The 17,977-nt window shown below is 49.0% G+C and overlaps 2 protein-coding genes across 2 annotated transcripts in view; one reads left to right on the forward strand and one right to left on the reverse strand.

The window, feature by feature from the left end:
- Nucleotides 1–17,977, reverse strand: part of TSPEAR (thrombospondin type laminin G domain and EAR repeats) — a 215,868-nt gene that overhangs the window by 187,147 nt on the left and 10,744 nt on the right. The gene's annotated exons all lie outside the window — the stretch shown is intronic.
- On the forward strand, nucleotides 13,707–14,588 carry LOC129022486 (keratin-associated protein 10-12). Its single transcript, XM_054468676.2, has one exon. It carries the CDS (start codon nucleotides 13,722–13,724, stop codon nucleotides 14,481–14,483), a length of 762 nt encoding a protein of 253 aa, XP_054324651.2. The 5' UTR covers nucleotides 13,707–13,721; the 3' UTR covers nucleotides 14,484–14,588.

Here is a 17,977-nt window from a genome sequence, read left to right on the forward strand (position 1 = left end):
GGACAGGCACGGTTGTTTATGCCTGTAATCCCAGCACTTTGGGAGGCCAAGATGGGAAGATTGCTTGAGGCTAGGAGTTTGAGACCAGCCTGGGCAACATAGTGAGACTCTGTCTCTACAAAAAAATGGTTAAAAATTAGCCAGACATGGTGGTGCATGCTTGTGGTCCCAGCTACACGGTAGGTTGAGGCAGGAAGGTCTATTGAGCCTGGGAGGTTGAGGATGCCATGAGTTATGATCACACCACTGCACTCCAGCCAGGGCAACAGAGCAAGACCTGTCTCAAAAAACAAATCATCAGGTATTAAAAGATATAGGTAAATTTAATTCGCTGTTAAAAAAAAATAAACCTGAGATGGTCTAGATATTGGACATGGCAAATGATGACTGTAAGCAGCTATTACAAACATGTTCCAAAAAATCCAAGAAAACTGTTCAAATAATTAAAGGAAAACATTGTCTTCATGAATGGATAAATAGGGAATCTCAATAGAGTAATTGAAACCATTTTTTAAAATGGGAATCCTAGAACTGAAAAGTACAGTAGTTAAAAATTTTAAATACACCAAATTTGACTTCAAAAATCAACAACGTCCAAATCCAGGAATCTCAGAAAACCCCCAGTAGGATAAATAGGAAGAAAACCACATCCAGGCACATTATAAAGTGATGAAAACCAAAAATGAAGACAAAAATCTCAAAAGCAGTGACAGGAAGACACTTTACATACAAAGGAACAAGGATAAGAAAAACACCCTGGCTTCTCGTGAGAAACAATGGAGACGCATCTTTAAAATGCTGAGCAACAAGAACTGGCAATCCAGAAGTCCACATCTATGAAGAACGTGCTTCAAAACTGAGATTGAGGCCGGGCCGGGCACTGTGGTTCACACCTCTAATCCCAGCACTTTGAAGGCCGAGGCAAGAGGATCTCTTGAGCCCAGGAGTTGTAGACCAGCCTGGGCAACAAGCAAGAGCACATCTCTACAGAAAATTTAAAAATTAGCTAGGTGTGGCGGTGTGCACCTGCAGTCCCAACTATTCAGGAGGATGAGGCAGGAGGATAGCTTGAGCCCAGGAGTTCGAAGCTGCAGTGAGCTATGACTGCACCATCACACTTCAGCCTGGGTGACCGAGCAAGAAGGGTCTCAAAAAACCCCAGAAACTGAGATTGAAGTGAAAACCTGTTCAGAAGAGCAAAAGCTGGGAGAAATCCTCCCCTGCAGATGTGCGCTGCAGGCGACGTGGAGATGTGCTTTCGGTTGACTAGGACGAGGCCAGGTGGACCCTGACCTGCACAGAAGAGTAGGGGGGATGGGGGAAGGTAAAGGAGCAGGTAAATATCAAAGACGCATCCTCGTTCTTCTGTAGTCGACTCGTAAGACAACCAACCTTTAAAATGGATTACTTGGTGACTAGGTCACATAGGAACATGTGGTCACTGTGGCTGCCCCAATTCTCTTGGTTTTTAAGTGTGATTCTGAACTACAGCAGTGAAAGGAGTTGCCTGTGAACTTGTGGCCTCACCCGGCTTGTCCCTAGGCCTTAAGGTCACTCCCACATGGCCACAGATCAGCTCTGGGTCCATAGACTTCTAAGTTCTGTCCACAGCTCTGAGACCCCACTTGGTCTTCAGCCTTGGAGGGGATTTCATTAACGTGGTGTCTGACTTGTCCAAAGGCTTCTTGGCAGGAATCACCTGTATCCACCACCAGCAGGCACAGGAGGACCCACACAGGAGCAGAGGGTGCCCCTGGGTGCTGCCTGGGATGGAGGGAGTAGCTCTGCCCTGAGAGATGGCTCAGCCCCCTACCGTGTGACACCACCGTAGAATAAAGCGCTGTGGCCAATCTATCAAGAGAACAGAGCTGGAGCGTGAGGAGGAGCGTGCCATCCACACTCCTGCCCGCTGCCTCCCAAGTGCAGGGGCATCCTGGAATTTCACGCCAGCTCCTCACTTTCCCCCAAGCTGCCTCTGCAGGGGTGAGACTGATCAGACCCTCAGCGTGGGAGAGGAACCAGATATGAGTAGCTCACGCCCCACTCCGTGATGGGTCCTCCTGGGCTGCGCTCCGTCTGCAGAGGAGGTGGCCTGTGGCCACTAGTGCTACTTGTGTGAAGTGGGCACTTCTGAAGTGTGGTGTCAGGAAGTCCACTGCGGTCACACTCCTGGGCCATGCTCTGCAGAGGCCAACGTGGCTGAAGTTTTCATCCATCTTCTCTGTCCCAGCTGGTTCAGGACTTCAGGATGAATCACTTATTGAACCCTCAAGCCCCAGTATAATTTGGCACAGTGGTAATGACCATGGATTCCAGAGTGAAGCTAAGCAGTCCAGATCCCTGCGTCTCTGCAGTGGTGCAGACACGCACCCATTGTGCAAACCCTCTATGACTTACAAATTGCACGTCTGTAAAATGGGGTATCGGCCACCCCGAATGCTGGCAAAGCTGAATGAGATAACCCCGTAAGCTGCCAATCACAGCCTGGCACAGCACTAGATCTCTGTGCATTACTGTTACCCCAATCATCATCATTATTATTCCACAATATGGAGCCCAGTAGCTTGGCTCTCGTTACTTGGGAAGACCCTGATGATGACTGAGCTTTTCAGTCAAAACGGGGCCCCTGGTGCAGTGAGTGTGACTGTGCTTGTGTGAGCTCCAGACAGCATTTACAATGCGGGGACCTTGAACATCCATGAGGTGGACCCTTGGCCTCACTGACAGCCCTTTACCAGCTCCTCTCGGCTCTGTTTCCAGGAAACACATGGTCTGCTGAGTCATGGGAGCCCCCAGCTCAGAGGTTCCTGAACTGAGTAACCTCAACAAGAAAACCCAGAAAGATCAACAGGAGAGGGCAGAGGAGGAGAACCCAACCAGGAGGAAGATGCCAGGGGGCTTGCTGCCCAGACGCCCATGGCCTGCCCTGGCTCCATGCTGCTTCCCCACCACCTGCTGCCCACCCAGGGCTGTGGGACCTCCTGCTGCCACCTGGCCACCCCCGCCCCACCCCCTGCACTGTGCAGCTCTGCTGTGCCGGCCCCTGTGTGAGGTGTCCACCTCCTGCCAGCTGGCCTGCTGCATGCTCAGGTCGGGCCTGTGTGTGGCCGCCTCCTGCCGGTCCTCTAGGTGCTGCCGGTCCTCTAGGTGCTGCCGGCCCTCCTGCCCCTTCCCTGGCCTGTAGCCTGTGACCTGCCACACCGGCCTGCTGCTGATGGATTATCCTGATAATCAACTCTCTGCTATTGTTTAGCAAAAGCCTTTCCCTTTGTCCTATTATCAGAATCCCCCTGCACTTCTTAGTCCCCAGTGACGGATCCACCTCCCACTGTAGCTGGAATTTCCCCCGAACGTTCTTGTGCAGGAAGGCTTAGTTCCCTATCAAAAATAAGTCTGTCTGCTCCTCAATACTGGGTCTTTTTAAAAATTTCCCTGAAGCTGTTTCTCATTGTCCTTTGCCTTCCTGACCAAGACAATGTCAGCACAGCACGGGGTTCTGTCCTTGGTCACTGCTCAGAGGTGGAGCTTCACCCTGGGATGTCGGGAAGCCGCTCTGGGAAAAGCTGTGGCTGAAGCTGCTGAGTCCAAAGGGGGTGTCTCCTTCCCAGTAGTTTCAGATGAGGATCTCCCACCCAGGGCTCTTCTGGAGCCTGGAAACCAAGCCACAGGACAAAGGGCTGCGGGAAGAAGGAGGCTGAGCCTGGGGAACCTGGTGGCTGCCTTCGGGTGTCAGAAGGGCTTTCCCTCAGCGTGTGTTTCCCCAGAGGCTGGATTGGGGCCACTGAGCCAGTGTGACGGGGAGGTAAATTTCAGCTCAACAGGAGGAAGGGTCCCCTGAAAGCCAGGGTTCCCAGTGACACACTTGGCGCCTGGTGATTACTCAGCTTCTGGGTACTGAGGGCTCTGAACGGCAGGCACACTTCTCCCACTGTATCATAACAGACAAAACCAGAATGGCCCATGTACCCATCAGCCGGTGGATGGATAAACACAGCCTGACACAGCGGTACAGCGGAATCCACACGAGCACTGAGGGCGGCATCGCTTACGCACACGGCAACAGGAACGCATCGCAGAAACACCGCGTGGCGTGGGAGAGGCCAGCACCGGAGGACTTGCTGTATGACTCCATCTAAATGAGTTCTAAAACAAGGAGAACCAATTTGTGCTTTGAAAAATTCTCAACAGTGGCCATCTCTGGGGGATTGGGTGAAATTGACTGGGGAAGGCAGAAGAGTGCTGGAGAGGATGGCAAAGGCCAGGGTCCTGATGGGGGTCCTCTCCCAGCCCGGGAAACCGGGACCACCCTCACCCCTGGGCCTTGAGGGTCCTGGGTGAGCTGTGTTGACGGATTGGCAAACTTCATCAAATGATACCCTTGAGATTTGAACCATTTCACATGCAAAACAAATGCTGAACTTGAGTTAATGGCACGTTGCTGCAGTGTGTGAGTGAAGTACGCAGTTGCTGCGCCTTCCCCTGCAGTGCCTGTGAAATAAGATGCACTGACAGAGGCCGGCTCAGGGGTGAGTATCCGATCGAGCAGAGTGAGTGCTGTGCCAGGTGCAGATCCAGGGCCAGGTGCGTGGATGCCCACTGTTTAATTTTTACAACTTTTCTGTATGTTTCCGTTTTTCATAACAAAATGAAAATAAAGATAGTTTTTAAAAAGTAGTTCAGAAGATGAAAATAGTAAATGTTTTCATAAAAAATAGAAGCCACACATGGGATCCTTGCTTTGGAGAACTGGGCTATGATCAGAGGGAAGTGGGATACACTCAGAGAATTGGGGTACCCAGCTTTCAAGGAGAATAAGAATTTGGATCGCAGGTCAGCCAAATGTCCCAGAAGCAGCAGGACAGTCATGAGGAAGCCGACACTCAAACAGCATGGCTGCCCCAGGGCAGGATGGCAGACCCAGTCCACCATTCCCGTCTCCACCTTCCCAAGACCACTACAGGGGAGGGTAAGTGAGTTTACCAAGGATGAGGGACTCCAGCAATGAAAAGGAAAGAGAGGGCCGGGCGCAGTGGCTCACGCCTATAATCCCAGCACTTTGGGAGGCCGAGGAGGGCAGATCACGAGGTCAGAAGTTCGAGACCATCCTGGCTAACACAGTGAAACCCCGTCTCTACTAAAAATACAAAAAATTAGCCGGGTGTGGTGGCAAGCGCCTGTAGTCCCAGCTACTCGGGAGGCTGAGGCAGGAGAATGGCGTGAACCCGGGAGGTGGAGCTTGCAGTGAGCCGAGATCGAGCCACTGGACTCCAGCCTGGGCAACAGAGCCAGACTCTGTCTCAAAGAAAAAAAAAAATGAAAAGGAAAGAGAGGGGTGTGTGTGGACTGCCGGCCAGGGCAGAAGTGGGACCCACCTGCCTGGGAGCCCCACGAGGCTCTGCTTCCCAGCAAGCCCAGCGGAAGGGGAGTGGGGAGGGCTGCAGTGGAGAAGGGGACTGAAGGTGTGAGCACAGCACCCCCTGGCCAGGACCCCCAAAGGCCCCGAGGGGCACCAGGCACAGTTCTTTGATGCTGGCCTCGGGGTCCCATTGCTCTTACTCCAAAGTGAGGCTGGCGACGGATGGACTTGCGCCCCGAGCATAGAGCACCAGGCCAATGCATAGAGCACCAGTCCAACCTCCCCACTCAGGCGGGGTCTCCTCCAGCAGAAAACAGACCACACACACAGGAGGAGAAGAGCCCGGGCAGCCCGGGACCACCCTCACCCCAGCCAGGAGGGAAGCCAGCGGCACGAAAAGCAAGACCAAGATAAACTAACATATCACTGCACCCAGAGGAAACCAGTGGTTTAAGGAAATTAAAAAATCCTAAATATGGCCAGGCGCGGTTGGTCACACCTGTAATCCCAGCACTTTGGGAGGCTGAGGTGGGCAGATCACAAGGTCAGGAGATCGAGACCATCCTGGCTAACACGGTGAAACCCCATCTCTACTAAAAATACAAAAAATTAGCCAAGCATGGTGGCGGGTGCCTGTAGTCCCAGCTACTCGGGAGACTGAGGCAGGAGAATGGCGTGAACCTGGGAGGCGGAGCTTGCAGTGAGCCCAGATCATGCCACTGCACTCCAGCCTGGGCAACAGAGCGAGACTCCATCTCAAAAAAAAAAAAAAAAAATCTTAAATATACTCAGACATTCAGGAAGATGTTACATCTATCAAACAAGAACAAGATGCTTTGAAAATGAACAATTAGAACAATGATCCCTAAAATGTCACAGATATTAAACATCTCATTGATATTTAAAATTAAACAGAGAGGCTTGAAGGTACTCACCTTCCTTTAGAGGGACAGAATAGAATATATATATATATATATGGAGGGGGTTAGTATTAACTAACATGATCACAAGGTCCCACAATAGGCCGTCTGCAAGCTGAAGAGCAAAGAGATCCAGTCCGATTCCCAAAACTGAAGAACTTGGAGTCCAGTGTTCAAGGGCAGGAAGCATCCAGCACAGCAGAAAGGTGTAGGCTGGGAGGCTAGGCCAGTCTCGCCTTTTCACGTTTTTTCTGTCTGCTTTATATTCGCTGGCAGCTGATTAGATGGTGCCCACCCAGATTAAGGGTGGGTCCGCCTTTCCCAGCCACTGCCTCAAATGTGAATCTCCTTTGGCAACACCCTCACAGACACTCCCAGGATCAGAGCTTTGCGTCCTTCAACCCAGTCAAGTTGACGCTCAGCATTAACCATCACCAGGAGGTTGAGAAATCTCTCTGATTTGGAACAAAACATCAAAGAGATAAAAAAGAAATGAGGAAAAAAATACCACAAATGACTGATCTAGTGAATGTGATCCCTGAGATGTGGGAGTCCCAAAAGGCGGGACAGTGAGAATGATGAGAGGATGCACAAATAAATCCCTAAAGAGGAGCATTTCCCAAGGCTAAGGACACAGTCTTCAGGCTGAAAAGAACCAAGTGATGCCAAGAAAAATGAACGGAAAAATCCTAGATATGTCCTGTTGAAATGATATAACATCAAAGATAACAAGTTGTTCCCATGGGCTTCCAGAAAATCAAACAAACAAACAAATGAACAAGTCACCCACAAGCAATAAAAATCAGATTAGCATCAGACATCTCATCAGCAACACCGAATGCTACAGACTCACAGAACAACACTCACGATGTCCGGGAGGTCAACATTCAGCCCACGCTTTCAAAGATGAGCATGCTCTAAATAAACAGGTTAAGCAGAAGATAAACAGTTCTTAAGATAAGCAATAAACATGACAGCAAATTATTAACCATAAAACTATTAAGTAAGCATATGTGTTTTTCGAAGACTAAGTAGCATTCTTTTATCCTCTGGGTGTGTGGTCATTTGCTTTTCTACATTTCTGTCTGTCTGTTTATAGAGAAGGGGTGGTCTTGCCATGTTGCCAGTCTAGCATCAAGCTTCTGGGCTCAAGTGATCCTTCCACCTCAGCCTCTCAAGTAACTGGGACTACAGGTATGCATCACCATGCCGGGCTCTTTTCAAAATATTTTAAAGTAGTGGAAATATTTTTTCAAACTGAATCTGACCTAGATGTCAAGTCTGTAAAACAGAGTAAAACACAGCTTCTCTAATTTAAAGCGGGGTGGAGAATCCAGACACCTATCAGTTTGTCCTCCTCCCCTCCCTTTGCTTCATCTCCCCTCGCCTCCTCTCCCCCTACTTCTCTGTCTTCACAGCTAACCCCCTTACCTAGGCAGCATCTGAAATGTCTCCTAAGAACATGATTTTACAACGTTGTTGTTTTGAGTCCCTCTCTCTCTCCAAGCTTTAAGAGATTACGCAATTAGCATGCGCATCATTAGGCCAGGGAACAGAGCTGATAGCAAAGAATGGCACTCACCCCTATGTCTCTAATGTATAACTGTTAACACCATACGATGTATCAGCCATTACTTACAGCTGACTTTCTCTATAATAAGCTTATTTTTTCAAGAATCCTTATGTCCCTGTCCGTACACTAAGACCCTAAGAACTGAGAGACAGAACATCAAGGACCTATTCATCCATATTGTGCCAATTGCAAAAATGCATGAGGACATTATGTATTGATAAAAGATTCAACTCATCAAAGATATGAGAATTAGACACATATATGCACCATACAAAGAGTCCCCACATATATGAAGCAAACACTGACAGAATTCAAGTGAGAAATAGACAGTTCTACAATAATTGGAGACTTTAATATTTCATTTTCAATAATGAACAGAACATCTAGTCAGAAGGTCAATAGGAAACAGAGAACTGAACCCACTATAAACCAGTTACTCACAAAAGATATGTATAGTACACTCCACCCAACAACAGCTTTACTGGTGAATATCACCAAACATTTTTTTAAAATTTAACAAAAACCTCCTCAAGTTGTGAAAGAAAAAAATAGAAGGATCACTTTCTAACTCACTCTGTGAAGCCAACGTTATGTTGATACCAAACCCACATAAGACATCAAAAGAAAAGGAAATCACAGACAAACATGACTTGTAAATACAGATGCAAAAATTCTCAACAAAATACTAGCAAAGTGATTCCAACAGCATATTAAAAGGATTATATACCATGATCAAGTTGGATTTATCCCAGGAATGCAAAGATAGTTCCAGATTAAAAATAATCAACGTAGTATACCACACAAAGAGAATGAAGTGAAAAAACCCACATGATCTCAATTAACAAAGAAAAGGCTTTGACAAAGTCCAATACCATTTCTTGATTTTAAAACACTCAGAAAACTAGAAATAGAAGGGAATTTCCTCAACATGCTAAACAGCATGTATGAAAAACCCACAGCTTGCATTATACTTGACAATGAAAGACTGAAAGCTTTCCTCCTAAGATTAGGAACAAGACAGGATGTCCCTTTTCACCACCAATATTCAACATTGTACTGGAAGTTCTAGCCAGAGCTATTAAACAAGAAAAATAAATAAATAAAAGTCATTAAAATTGGAAAGGAAGAAGTAAAATTATTTCTTTTCACAGATGACATGATCATGTCTATAGAAAATCCCAAATAATCCACAAGAAAGCTACTAGAGCTTTATTAAAGAATTCACCAAAGTTTCAGGGTACAAGATCAACATACAAAATCATGCATGTTTCTATACACCAGCAATGAACAATCTGATAAGGAAATTAAGAAAAACAATTCCATTTCAATGGCATCCAAGTAACAAAAATATATAGTAAAAAATATAACCAAGGAGGTAAGAGACTTGTACAATGATAACTATAAAACATTGCTGAAATAATTAAAGAAGACCTAAATAAATGGAAAGACATCCATGTTCATGGATTAGAAGACTTAATGTTGTTAAAATGGCAGTACTACCCAAAGAAATCTACAGATTCAATGCAGTCCTTATCAAAATTCCAAGTCTTTTTTTTTCCAGAAATGAAAAAGCTGATCTTCAAGCACATATGGATTATAGGAGCTCAGAATAGCCAAAACAATTCTAAAAAAGAGGGACAAAGCTGGAGGATTCACATTTCCTAATTTCAAAACATACTACAAAGCTACAGTAATCAAAATAGTGTGGTACTGGCCTAAGAATAGACATATGGATCAATAGAATAGAACTCAAAGTTCAGAAATAAACTCATACATTTATGGCCAACTGATTTTCAACAAGAGTGTCAAGATAATTCAATAAGAAAAGAATAATCTCTTCAACAAATGGTGTTAGGAAAACTAGATTTCCAGATGGGAAAGAATGAAGTTGGGCCCTTACCTAATATCATATATAAAAATTAACTCTAAATGAATCAATTCCCTAAATATGGTAGCTGAAACCATCAAAATCTTAGAAGAAAAGATGGGAAAAATGCTTTATGACCTTGGATTTGACACTAGGTTCTTAGATATTACACAAGAAGCACCAGCAACAAAAGAAAAAATAAATTGGACTTCGACAAAATGTAAAACTTTTTTGAATCAGAGAACACTGTCAAGAAAGTGGAAAGACAATCCACAGAATGAAAGAAAATATTTGCAAATCATACATCTGACTGTGACTCAACAACGAAAAGACAACCCAACTAAAAAATAGGCAAAGGATTGAGTAGACATTTCTCCAGTAAAGGTATGCAAATGGCCAATAAGTACATGAAAAGATGCTCAACAGTATTACTCATTAGGAAAATGGAAATCAAAACCACAATGAGGTGCTACTTCACACCTACCAGAATGGCTGTAATTTTTTTTTTTTAAGGAAAATAACAAGTGTTGGCAAAGATGTGGAGAAACTGGAACCCTCATACATTACCAGTGGGAATGTAGAATAGTGCAACCACTATGGAAACATTTTGGTGGTTCCTCAAAAGTTAAACATAGAATTACCACATGACTCAGGAAATAAGGAGTACCCAAAAGAACTAAAAATAAGTAAATAAATAAAAAGAGAGAGGCTCAAATAGATCCTTGTATGTCAACATTCTTTGCAGCATTATTCATAATAGCCAAAAGGTATGAATAACCCAAGTATCTACCAACAGATGAATGGATGAATGGATTCACACTTCCCAATTTTAAAACTTACTTTAAAGCTACAGTAATCAAAACAGTGTGGTACTAACATAAGGATAGACACAAAAAGCAATGGAATCTAAGAGTCCAGAAATAAAGCTATTCATTCATGGTCAACCGATTTTCAACAAGAATGCCAAGACCATTCATTGGAGAAGGAATCATCTCTTCCCCAAATGGTGCTGGGAAAACTAGATTTCCACATGAAAAGAAACGTGGTATATCCGTATGAAGGAATATTATTTATCCATAAAAATGAAAGAAGTCCTGACACATACTGCAACACAGATAAACATTGGAAACCTTGTGCCAAGTGAAATAAGTCAGTCACAAAAAAACAAATATTGTTTGATTCCTCTTACATGAAATATCTAGAACAGGCAACTTCACAGAAACAGAAAGTAGAATAGAAGTGACCAGTGACAGTGGGGAGAAGGAAATGGGGAATGAATGTTTAATGGGGACAGAGTTTCAGTTCGGGAAGAAGAAACAGTCCTGGAGGTGAACGGTGGTGGCGGTTGCACAGCACTGTGAATGTACTTAACTCACAGAATTGTTCACTTAAAAATGGTTAAAATGGTAAATTTTGTGCTATGTATATTTTACCACAATGTTTAAAAGATGAAAAGAGTTGGCTATTTTATGTCATATATATTTTATCACAATAAAACATTTTTAAAGGCAGTCAAATGGAAGAACATGCAGTTTTGGCACACATTTATTGATAAAGTAATAATAAACAATAATTATTGAGTGCCTATAATGAAAATAATGCACACAAGGCTGCAGGTTGTTGACCTTGTTGAGTCTCAGGTTGTTGACCTTGTTGAGTCTCAGAAAAGTGGCTCGAGTAGCTCGCGGAGGAAGTGGGGAGAAGGCGGCGCTCACGGAGCTTCGCGTGAGCTGGTGCGGCATGAAGATTGAATAAACCTGCCGAGGACACTCCGGGTGGAATGGCGTATCTTCCAGCTCTTCAATGTCCCTTCTGCGCACACAGAGCATGGAGGGTCTCCCCTGGACTTGCCCCAAGGCGGGTCGTGCTTTGCCCCAACCCTGCAGGCCTCTGCCACAAGCTGGAGGAGGAGCTGCTTGATGCAGACACTTGAACTCGGAGGTGTTTAACCCAGATGTCCCCAGATCCTCTGTCCTTCTGAGGTCATTCTTTATAATCCAAATAAAATAACAAGAGACAATGCCCTCCAAACTGTGGGGAGCCTATCCAGGCTCCCCCGCCCCCGCCCTGACTCCTGTGGTTTCGGGGCATTCACACTCTCTTGGTCCTGTCCCGGCACCTTTGCTCCCACTGGATTGGACACTGTGCTGCCTCTCAGGTACGCAAGTGCACCACAGACTCTGATCTGCACAGAACAGGCCCCTGGGTCTCGGTCCCCAAAGCACCTCTTCTCAGACCTTCTACTGAGAGGTGGGGGGTCAGGTCATGACACAAAGCAGGAAATGAATGCACGACCCAGGCCAGAGACATCAGCTGGTCCTCCCTCCCTCGGGCCTCTCCCTGGCCATGCCCCAACCTGGCTCACACTCCCTCAGGGTTGCAATGACCTCCGATCCCAAGACCCTTTTCCCAAGTCCGATTTTTCCTCCAAGTTCCTGGTCCCTTGTGGTGGGCCAGTTTATTCAGCTTAGGAGAAACGATTGTTAAATATTCAGAATTTTCTCAAGCAGGTTGTTAAACTGCTCATAGCTTGAAATCAGCCAGGATATGAATATTTATACCATGGATGACAGCTAACACTCCACACCAGGGCTCTCCTCTCACCACAGTGGGACAGGGGTACACACCACACACCAGGGCTTTCATCTCATCACAGGGTAATATTTACAACGCAGAGACCAGCAGACACCACACACCAGGGCTTTTCACTTCAAGGGGCCCATCAACCACACACCTCGAGCCCTCACCTGCTGGTCACTGCCTGTGGGCCTGAAGCCCTCCAACTTTCCAGGCAGAGCCAAGCAGCTCTCCCTTAATCTCAGGATCCTCCAGGCTAGATTAGCCCTAGGGCTCTGGAGTCCTCAATCATAAAGGCTGCAGAATGTCTTCTTCTCAAAATTAAAAACAATTCACTTCCCATAAAGAAATCTTTCAACCTCCTAGAACAACCCCTCTGAACCGGAGCTTCCCTTCACAATAATGTTTTTTCACATTCCCACTCATAAATAAACCCAAATCCTCTCTCTTTAGATGGAAGGAGCTCCTTTTTCATAGCTAGACCCAACCCTCCGGGCACCCATCAGATACTTTCACATCAATCCCACACCGCCATGTCTAAACCGTGCTCCACCCCGCTCCTCTCATACAATCTGGGTTTCTCATTCTGATTTCCCACGTCCCTTGCTCTCTGAGGCAGCAGAGGTTGATGGCTAAGAACACAGAATACGGGCCTGCCAGGCCTCCAGTGCAGGCTCCTCTGCCTGCTGGTGCAGGCTTTTGCACAAGTTCTTGTGACTCAGTTTCTCCATCTGTAGAGTGGGGATAATAACAGCCCCTACTTTACAAGGTTGATGTATGGGTTAGTGAGGTCATATTTACAAACTTGCTCAGAATATTTCCTGACACACAGCAAGACCTATCACAGGACTGTTTGCCGAAAAAAAATAAAAATAAATCCAGCTCCCAAGCCATTCATTGGTCTACAGATTCAAGATAAAAAGAATATAAAACAAGAAGAAAAACATCCTTGACTCAACTGAGTATGAAGAAATTAGGGGGAAATAATAGTAAGCAATCCCAAAAGACAATCACAGAGGAGCGGCCAGGGGCTGCTGACCTTCTGTGGTCCACGCAGAGGCTGGGCTCCAGCCCATTGGTCGGCTCCCTCCACGGTCCCACAGTCCCGCTCAGTTCTGACACCTGGGGAGCTTCAGGAGCTGAGCTACACTACACGGTCCATGGTAAGCATCCTCAAGAAACCACCCCAAACACCAACAAGGAAAGAGGCCTGGGGCCTTGTGCTGGGACAACACACACACACTTGAGATATATATAAGCTCCTAGCACCCAGACGCTCACTCAGTCCCTCCTTCCCATCCAGCACCCAGACACTCACTCCCTCCGTCCTTCCCATCCAGCACCCAGACACTCCCTCCCTCCCTCCTTCCCATCCAGCACCCAGACACTCACTCCCTCCCTCTCGTCTCCTCCAGCTCAACCCCCAGCATGGCCGCGTCCACCATGTCCATCTGCTCCAGCGACCTGAGCTACGGCAGCCACGTCTGCCTTCCTGGTTCCTGTGACTCTTGCTCTGACTCCTGGCAGGTGGACGACTGCCCAGAGAGCTGCTGTGAGCCCCGCTGCTGCACCCCCAGCTGCTGCGCCCCGGCTGCCTGCCTGACCCTGGTCTGCACCCCAGTGAGCTGTGTGTCCAGCCCCTGCTGCCAGGCAGCCCGTGAGCCCAGCCCCTGCCAATCAGGCTGCACCAGCTCCTGCACACCCTCATGCTGCCAGCAGTCTAGCTGCCAGCCGGCTTGCTCCTCCCCCTGCCAGCAGTCCTGCTGCGTGCCTGTCTGCTGCAAGACTGTCTGCTGCAAGCCTGTGTGCTGTGTGCCTGTCTGCTGTGGGCCTTCTTCTTCATGTTGCCAGCAGTCTAGCTGCCAGCCAGCTTGCTGCGTCTCCTCCCCGTGTCAACAGTCCTGCTGTGTGCCCGTCTGCGGCAAGCCCATCTGCTGTGTGCCTGTCTGCTCTGGGGCTTCCTCCCTCTGCTGCCAGCAGTCTAGGTGCCAGCCAGCTTGCTGCACCACCTCCTGCTGCAGACCCTCCTCCTCCATGTCCCTCCTCTGCCGCCCCGTGTGCAGACCCGCCTGCTGTGTGCCCATCCCCTCCTGCTGTGCCCCCACCTCCTCCTGCCAGCCAAGCTGCGGCTGCCTGGTCTCCTGCAGGTGCCTCCCCTGCCACCCCACATGTTCCCGCCTGGCCTGCTGAGGCCTCTGCTCAGGCCAGAAGTCCAGCTGCTGCCAGGCATGTCCCCCAGGGCCACTGGGCACTATGAGTCCCCCACCTCTCCCACTACTGGCCCCTTGGCTGCTCTGGTGTCTGTCTCTTCCTTGGAGGTGCGTGCACAGCCTCTCTTCCCCTAAGCCCTGGGGGCTCCTGCTAAGCTCCAGATGACCCTGCCTCCACCCACTGCCCCCCGCTCTTCCAGACCACTCCCACATTCCAGGCCCCTGTGGTCTGGCCTCCTTGGAAGCTGCTGTGCCTCCTCTGGCCATTCTAGGACCATGCTTGGAGGTCCTAATAAACACCCTCCACGTAGCCTGGCTGCGCTTTGCTCTCTTCTTTGTGTCATTTCTGGTTGAATTGCTGACCAGCCCGACAGGAGGCCAGGACACAGGTGTAGCCTCCTGGGGCCCTCATGCCCAGCCTCAGCCCTTCTCCAGGCCCCAACACACATAAGTCTGGCACTGGTGCCGTCCCCGCAGGAATGTACCAGTCCCAGGGAGGGTCAATGGAGCAGCCGTCCCCACCCCAGCCCAGCAGGCAAGTCCATCTCCCAGGGACCCGATGGGCGAGTGTCAGAGGTGGCAGCGGGGCACTCGCAGGCACAGCCGCCCCCACTGCCCCGCATTTCCCCGCCGAGTTGCCGGTCCCTGCCAAGTGGGGGCTGGCTGGACACAGAGTCCTGGCTCCAGACAGAGAGGATGGCTCGCTCCACCTGCAGCCCAGCCCCTCAGTCCTCACAGAGAGATTCAGAGTCCCAGGACAAGTGCCCAGGCTCAGCTGCCCAAGCCTCTCCCGCCTCTCCAGCTCCAGAAGCGGTCCAGCTTCCTTCCACTGCCCCTACAACTCCCGTGTGTAAAGCCTGCTGCCCAGATCATGAATATCTTGAAGTCTTTTCTAACAGAAAATAGATAAAGCTCCAGCCTGGGCAACAGAGTGAAACCTTGTCTCCATTAAAAATAAAAAGGCCAGGCGTGTGGCTCAGGCCTGCAGTCCCAGCATTTTGGGAGACTGAGGCAGGAAGATCACTTGAGCCCAGGAATTCCAGACCGGCCTGGCCAACATAGTGAGACCTGGTCTCTAAAAATACAAAAATTAGCAGGGCATCATGGCACGCACCTGTGGTACCAGCTACTCGGGAGGCTGAAGCAGAAGAATCACTTGAGCCGGGAGGCGGAGGCTGCAGTGAGCCGAGATTGTACCACCGCACTCCAGCCTGGGCGACAGAGTGAGACCCTGTCTCAAAAAATTAATTAATTAATTAATTAAAATAAAAAATACATAGCTGGGCATGGTGGCATGAACCTGTAGTCCCAGCTACTCAGGAGGCTGAGGTGGGAGGATCACTTGAGCCTGGGAGATCGAGGCTGCAGTGAGCTATGATTGAGCCACTGCACTCTACCCTGGGTGAGAGTGAGACACCGTCTCAAAAAAAAAAAAAAAAAAAATGGTGGGGGAAAGAAAAGGGATGCAGCCGAAGGCCCCTCCCTCCTGACTGCAGCCTCTGACTCAGTGCTGCCTTGCACCTCCCAGATGAAGTGGCTTCTGGTGACCCCATCTCACCCCCAGCTCCTCCAACACACCGTTCTTCTCTTCCATCTTCCCACAGCTGGCCAAGAACTGCAGTGCTGAGGTCACTCTCCCTCTGTCCCTCACTCTGCCGGCCAGCCCCTGCTGCGCCTGGCCCTGTAATGCCATCTCCCTGGGCTTCTGGGCTGCGTCTGTCTCAGTTCCTGCGCCCATTCCTCTGACTTTTCTCTATGTGTGTTCTCTCCCTGCCCCCAAACTCCAGGCCTCCAACCAGGTGCCTCCCCTGGGCTCCCAGCCACGCTTACAGCGGCCTCCAGATGTGCCCCTAGACTGAAGGGAAGCTGCACCTGGGCACATCTGAAGCTGAGCTAGTGTCTTCCTCCAAACTGCCCTCTCCCCTGACAGGCTGGGGCAGCTGGACTCCACCCAGTCCCCTGGCCTGCCATCTTCACTAAGCTGCCAGATATCTTTGGGGTCTGCCCTGCCTTTCCCCACCACCATTTCTTTAGCTTAGGGTGACTTTGGCCCCTGATTAGCTAAACAGCTCTGGGCCAGCAGGGCTGCCAACAGTCCTGTCCACAGGTAGGAGCATCCTAGGAGATGCCCCGTGCTTTGAGAGTGCCCCATGACAACAGAGATTCTTCTACAGAATTTTTTTTGGAAGAAAGCATGTTCTTTGTCCAAGAGAAGATGCTGATTTTGGAGAAAGATAGGAAGAACTTGGTGACTTCAGGCGACACTCTGCCTTCCAGTCCAGGGTTCCACCACCATGAAGGCTAGAGAGCAGGAAAAGGGCTAGCAGCACAAAGGCCGGGGTCGTGCTGGGTGTCACGTGTGCTTGGCAGGGAGAGCCGTTCCTCTGTCCTTGCTGGGGCCCCTCCTCTGCCGCACCCTCCGTGCAGTCCCTCAGCCCATCCCTGCAGTCGCTCAGCATTGAAGGACCAGAGAGAGGAGGCCAGTCCACACGACTGAGGGAGTAGAGACTTCTCAGAGCCCCCCCTTGCCAACCAAACAGCACACAGTGAGCGGGGCCTGGAAGCCCCGGGGGTGCCTCATAAGGCCTTCTATTTTGTTAGAACTTCACGATATCCATGAAGTCAGTGGTTTGAATCTGCCTTGGGGCCGGGCAGTGGGAACTTCACAGTTAAAGAACTCTTGGGGGCCCTGAAGCCTCAGCCCCTCAGCAGGGTCTGGTTAAACCCACCTACAGCAGGGAAACCTTCCACCTGAAGGCATCCCAGGCTTTCCAGGCTTGAGAGGAAATTCAGGTGTCACTGTTAAGCTTGATACTGGCTCGTGGCCGATAAAAACAGTGGCTGACCTTCAGGATGCCTTCGTGACCTGTTTTGAACCATGTAATCCTCACGTGGCTTTGTGGGGTGAGTGGACCATGACCCCATCTTGCAGAAAAGGAAACCGCAGCCCACAGGGTGATATTCCAAGGTTGTGCAAGCCAAGTCAGAGGTGAGAGGTGGACAGAGGCAGAAACCAACAGAACCCTGGGAAAGGGTGTGGTGGCAAAATGACACCCCCCCAGACGATGTCCCTACCCTCATCCCTGGAACCTGTGAATCTGCCCTTATAGTGAGAAAAAGCACTTTGCAGATTGATTAGATTGCTGATTAAGATCCTTAAACATTTTTTAAACCGACACATCATTATTGTACATATCCATGGAGTTCCCAGTGATGCTTCCATGGGGACAGCTCGGAGTGGTCAGGCCGGGGTGCCCAGAGCTCCCATCATCTCAAACACGGACTGTTTCTCTCTGTGGGGAACATACTGTTTCTCTCTGTGGGGAACATTTGATACCTTCCTTCCAGCGACGTGAAACAATATATTCTTGCTGATTTACAGTCATCCTACAGTGCTATCTAGAACAGCGGTCCCCAACCTTTATGGCACCAGGGACCAGTTTTGTGGAAGACAACTTCTCCACGGACTGGGGA

This window comes from Pongo pygmaeus, chromosome 22, assembly GCF_028885625.2.
Source record: "Pongo pygmaeus isolate AG05252 chromosome 22, NHGRI_mPonPyg2-v2.0_pri, whole genome shotgun sequence".
Lineage (NCBI taxonomy): Eukaryota > Metazoa > Chordata > Mammalia > Primates > Hominidae > Pongo > Pongo pygmaeus.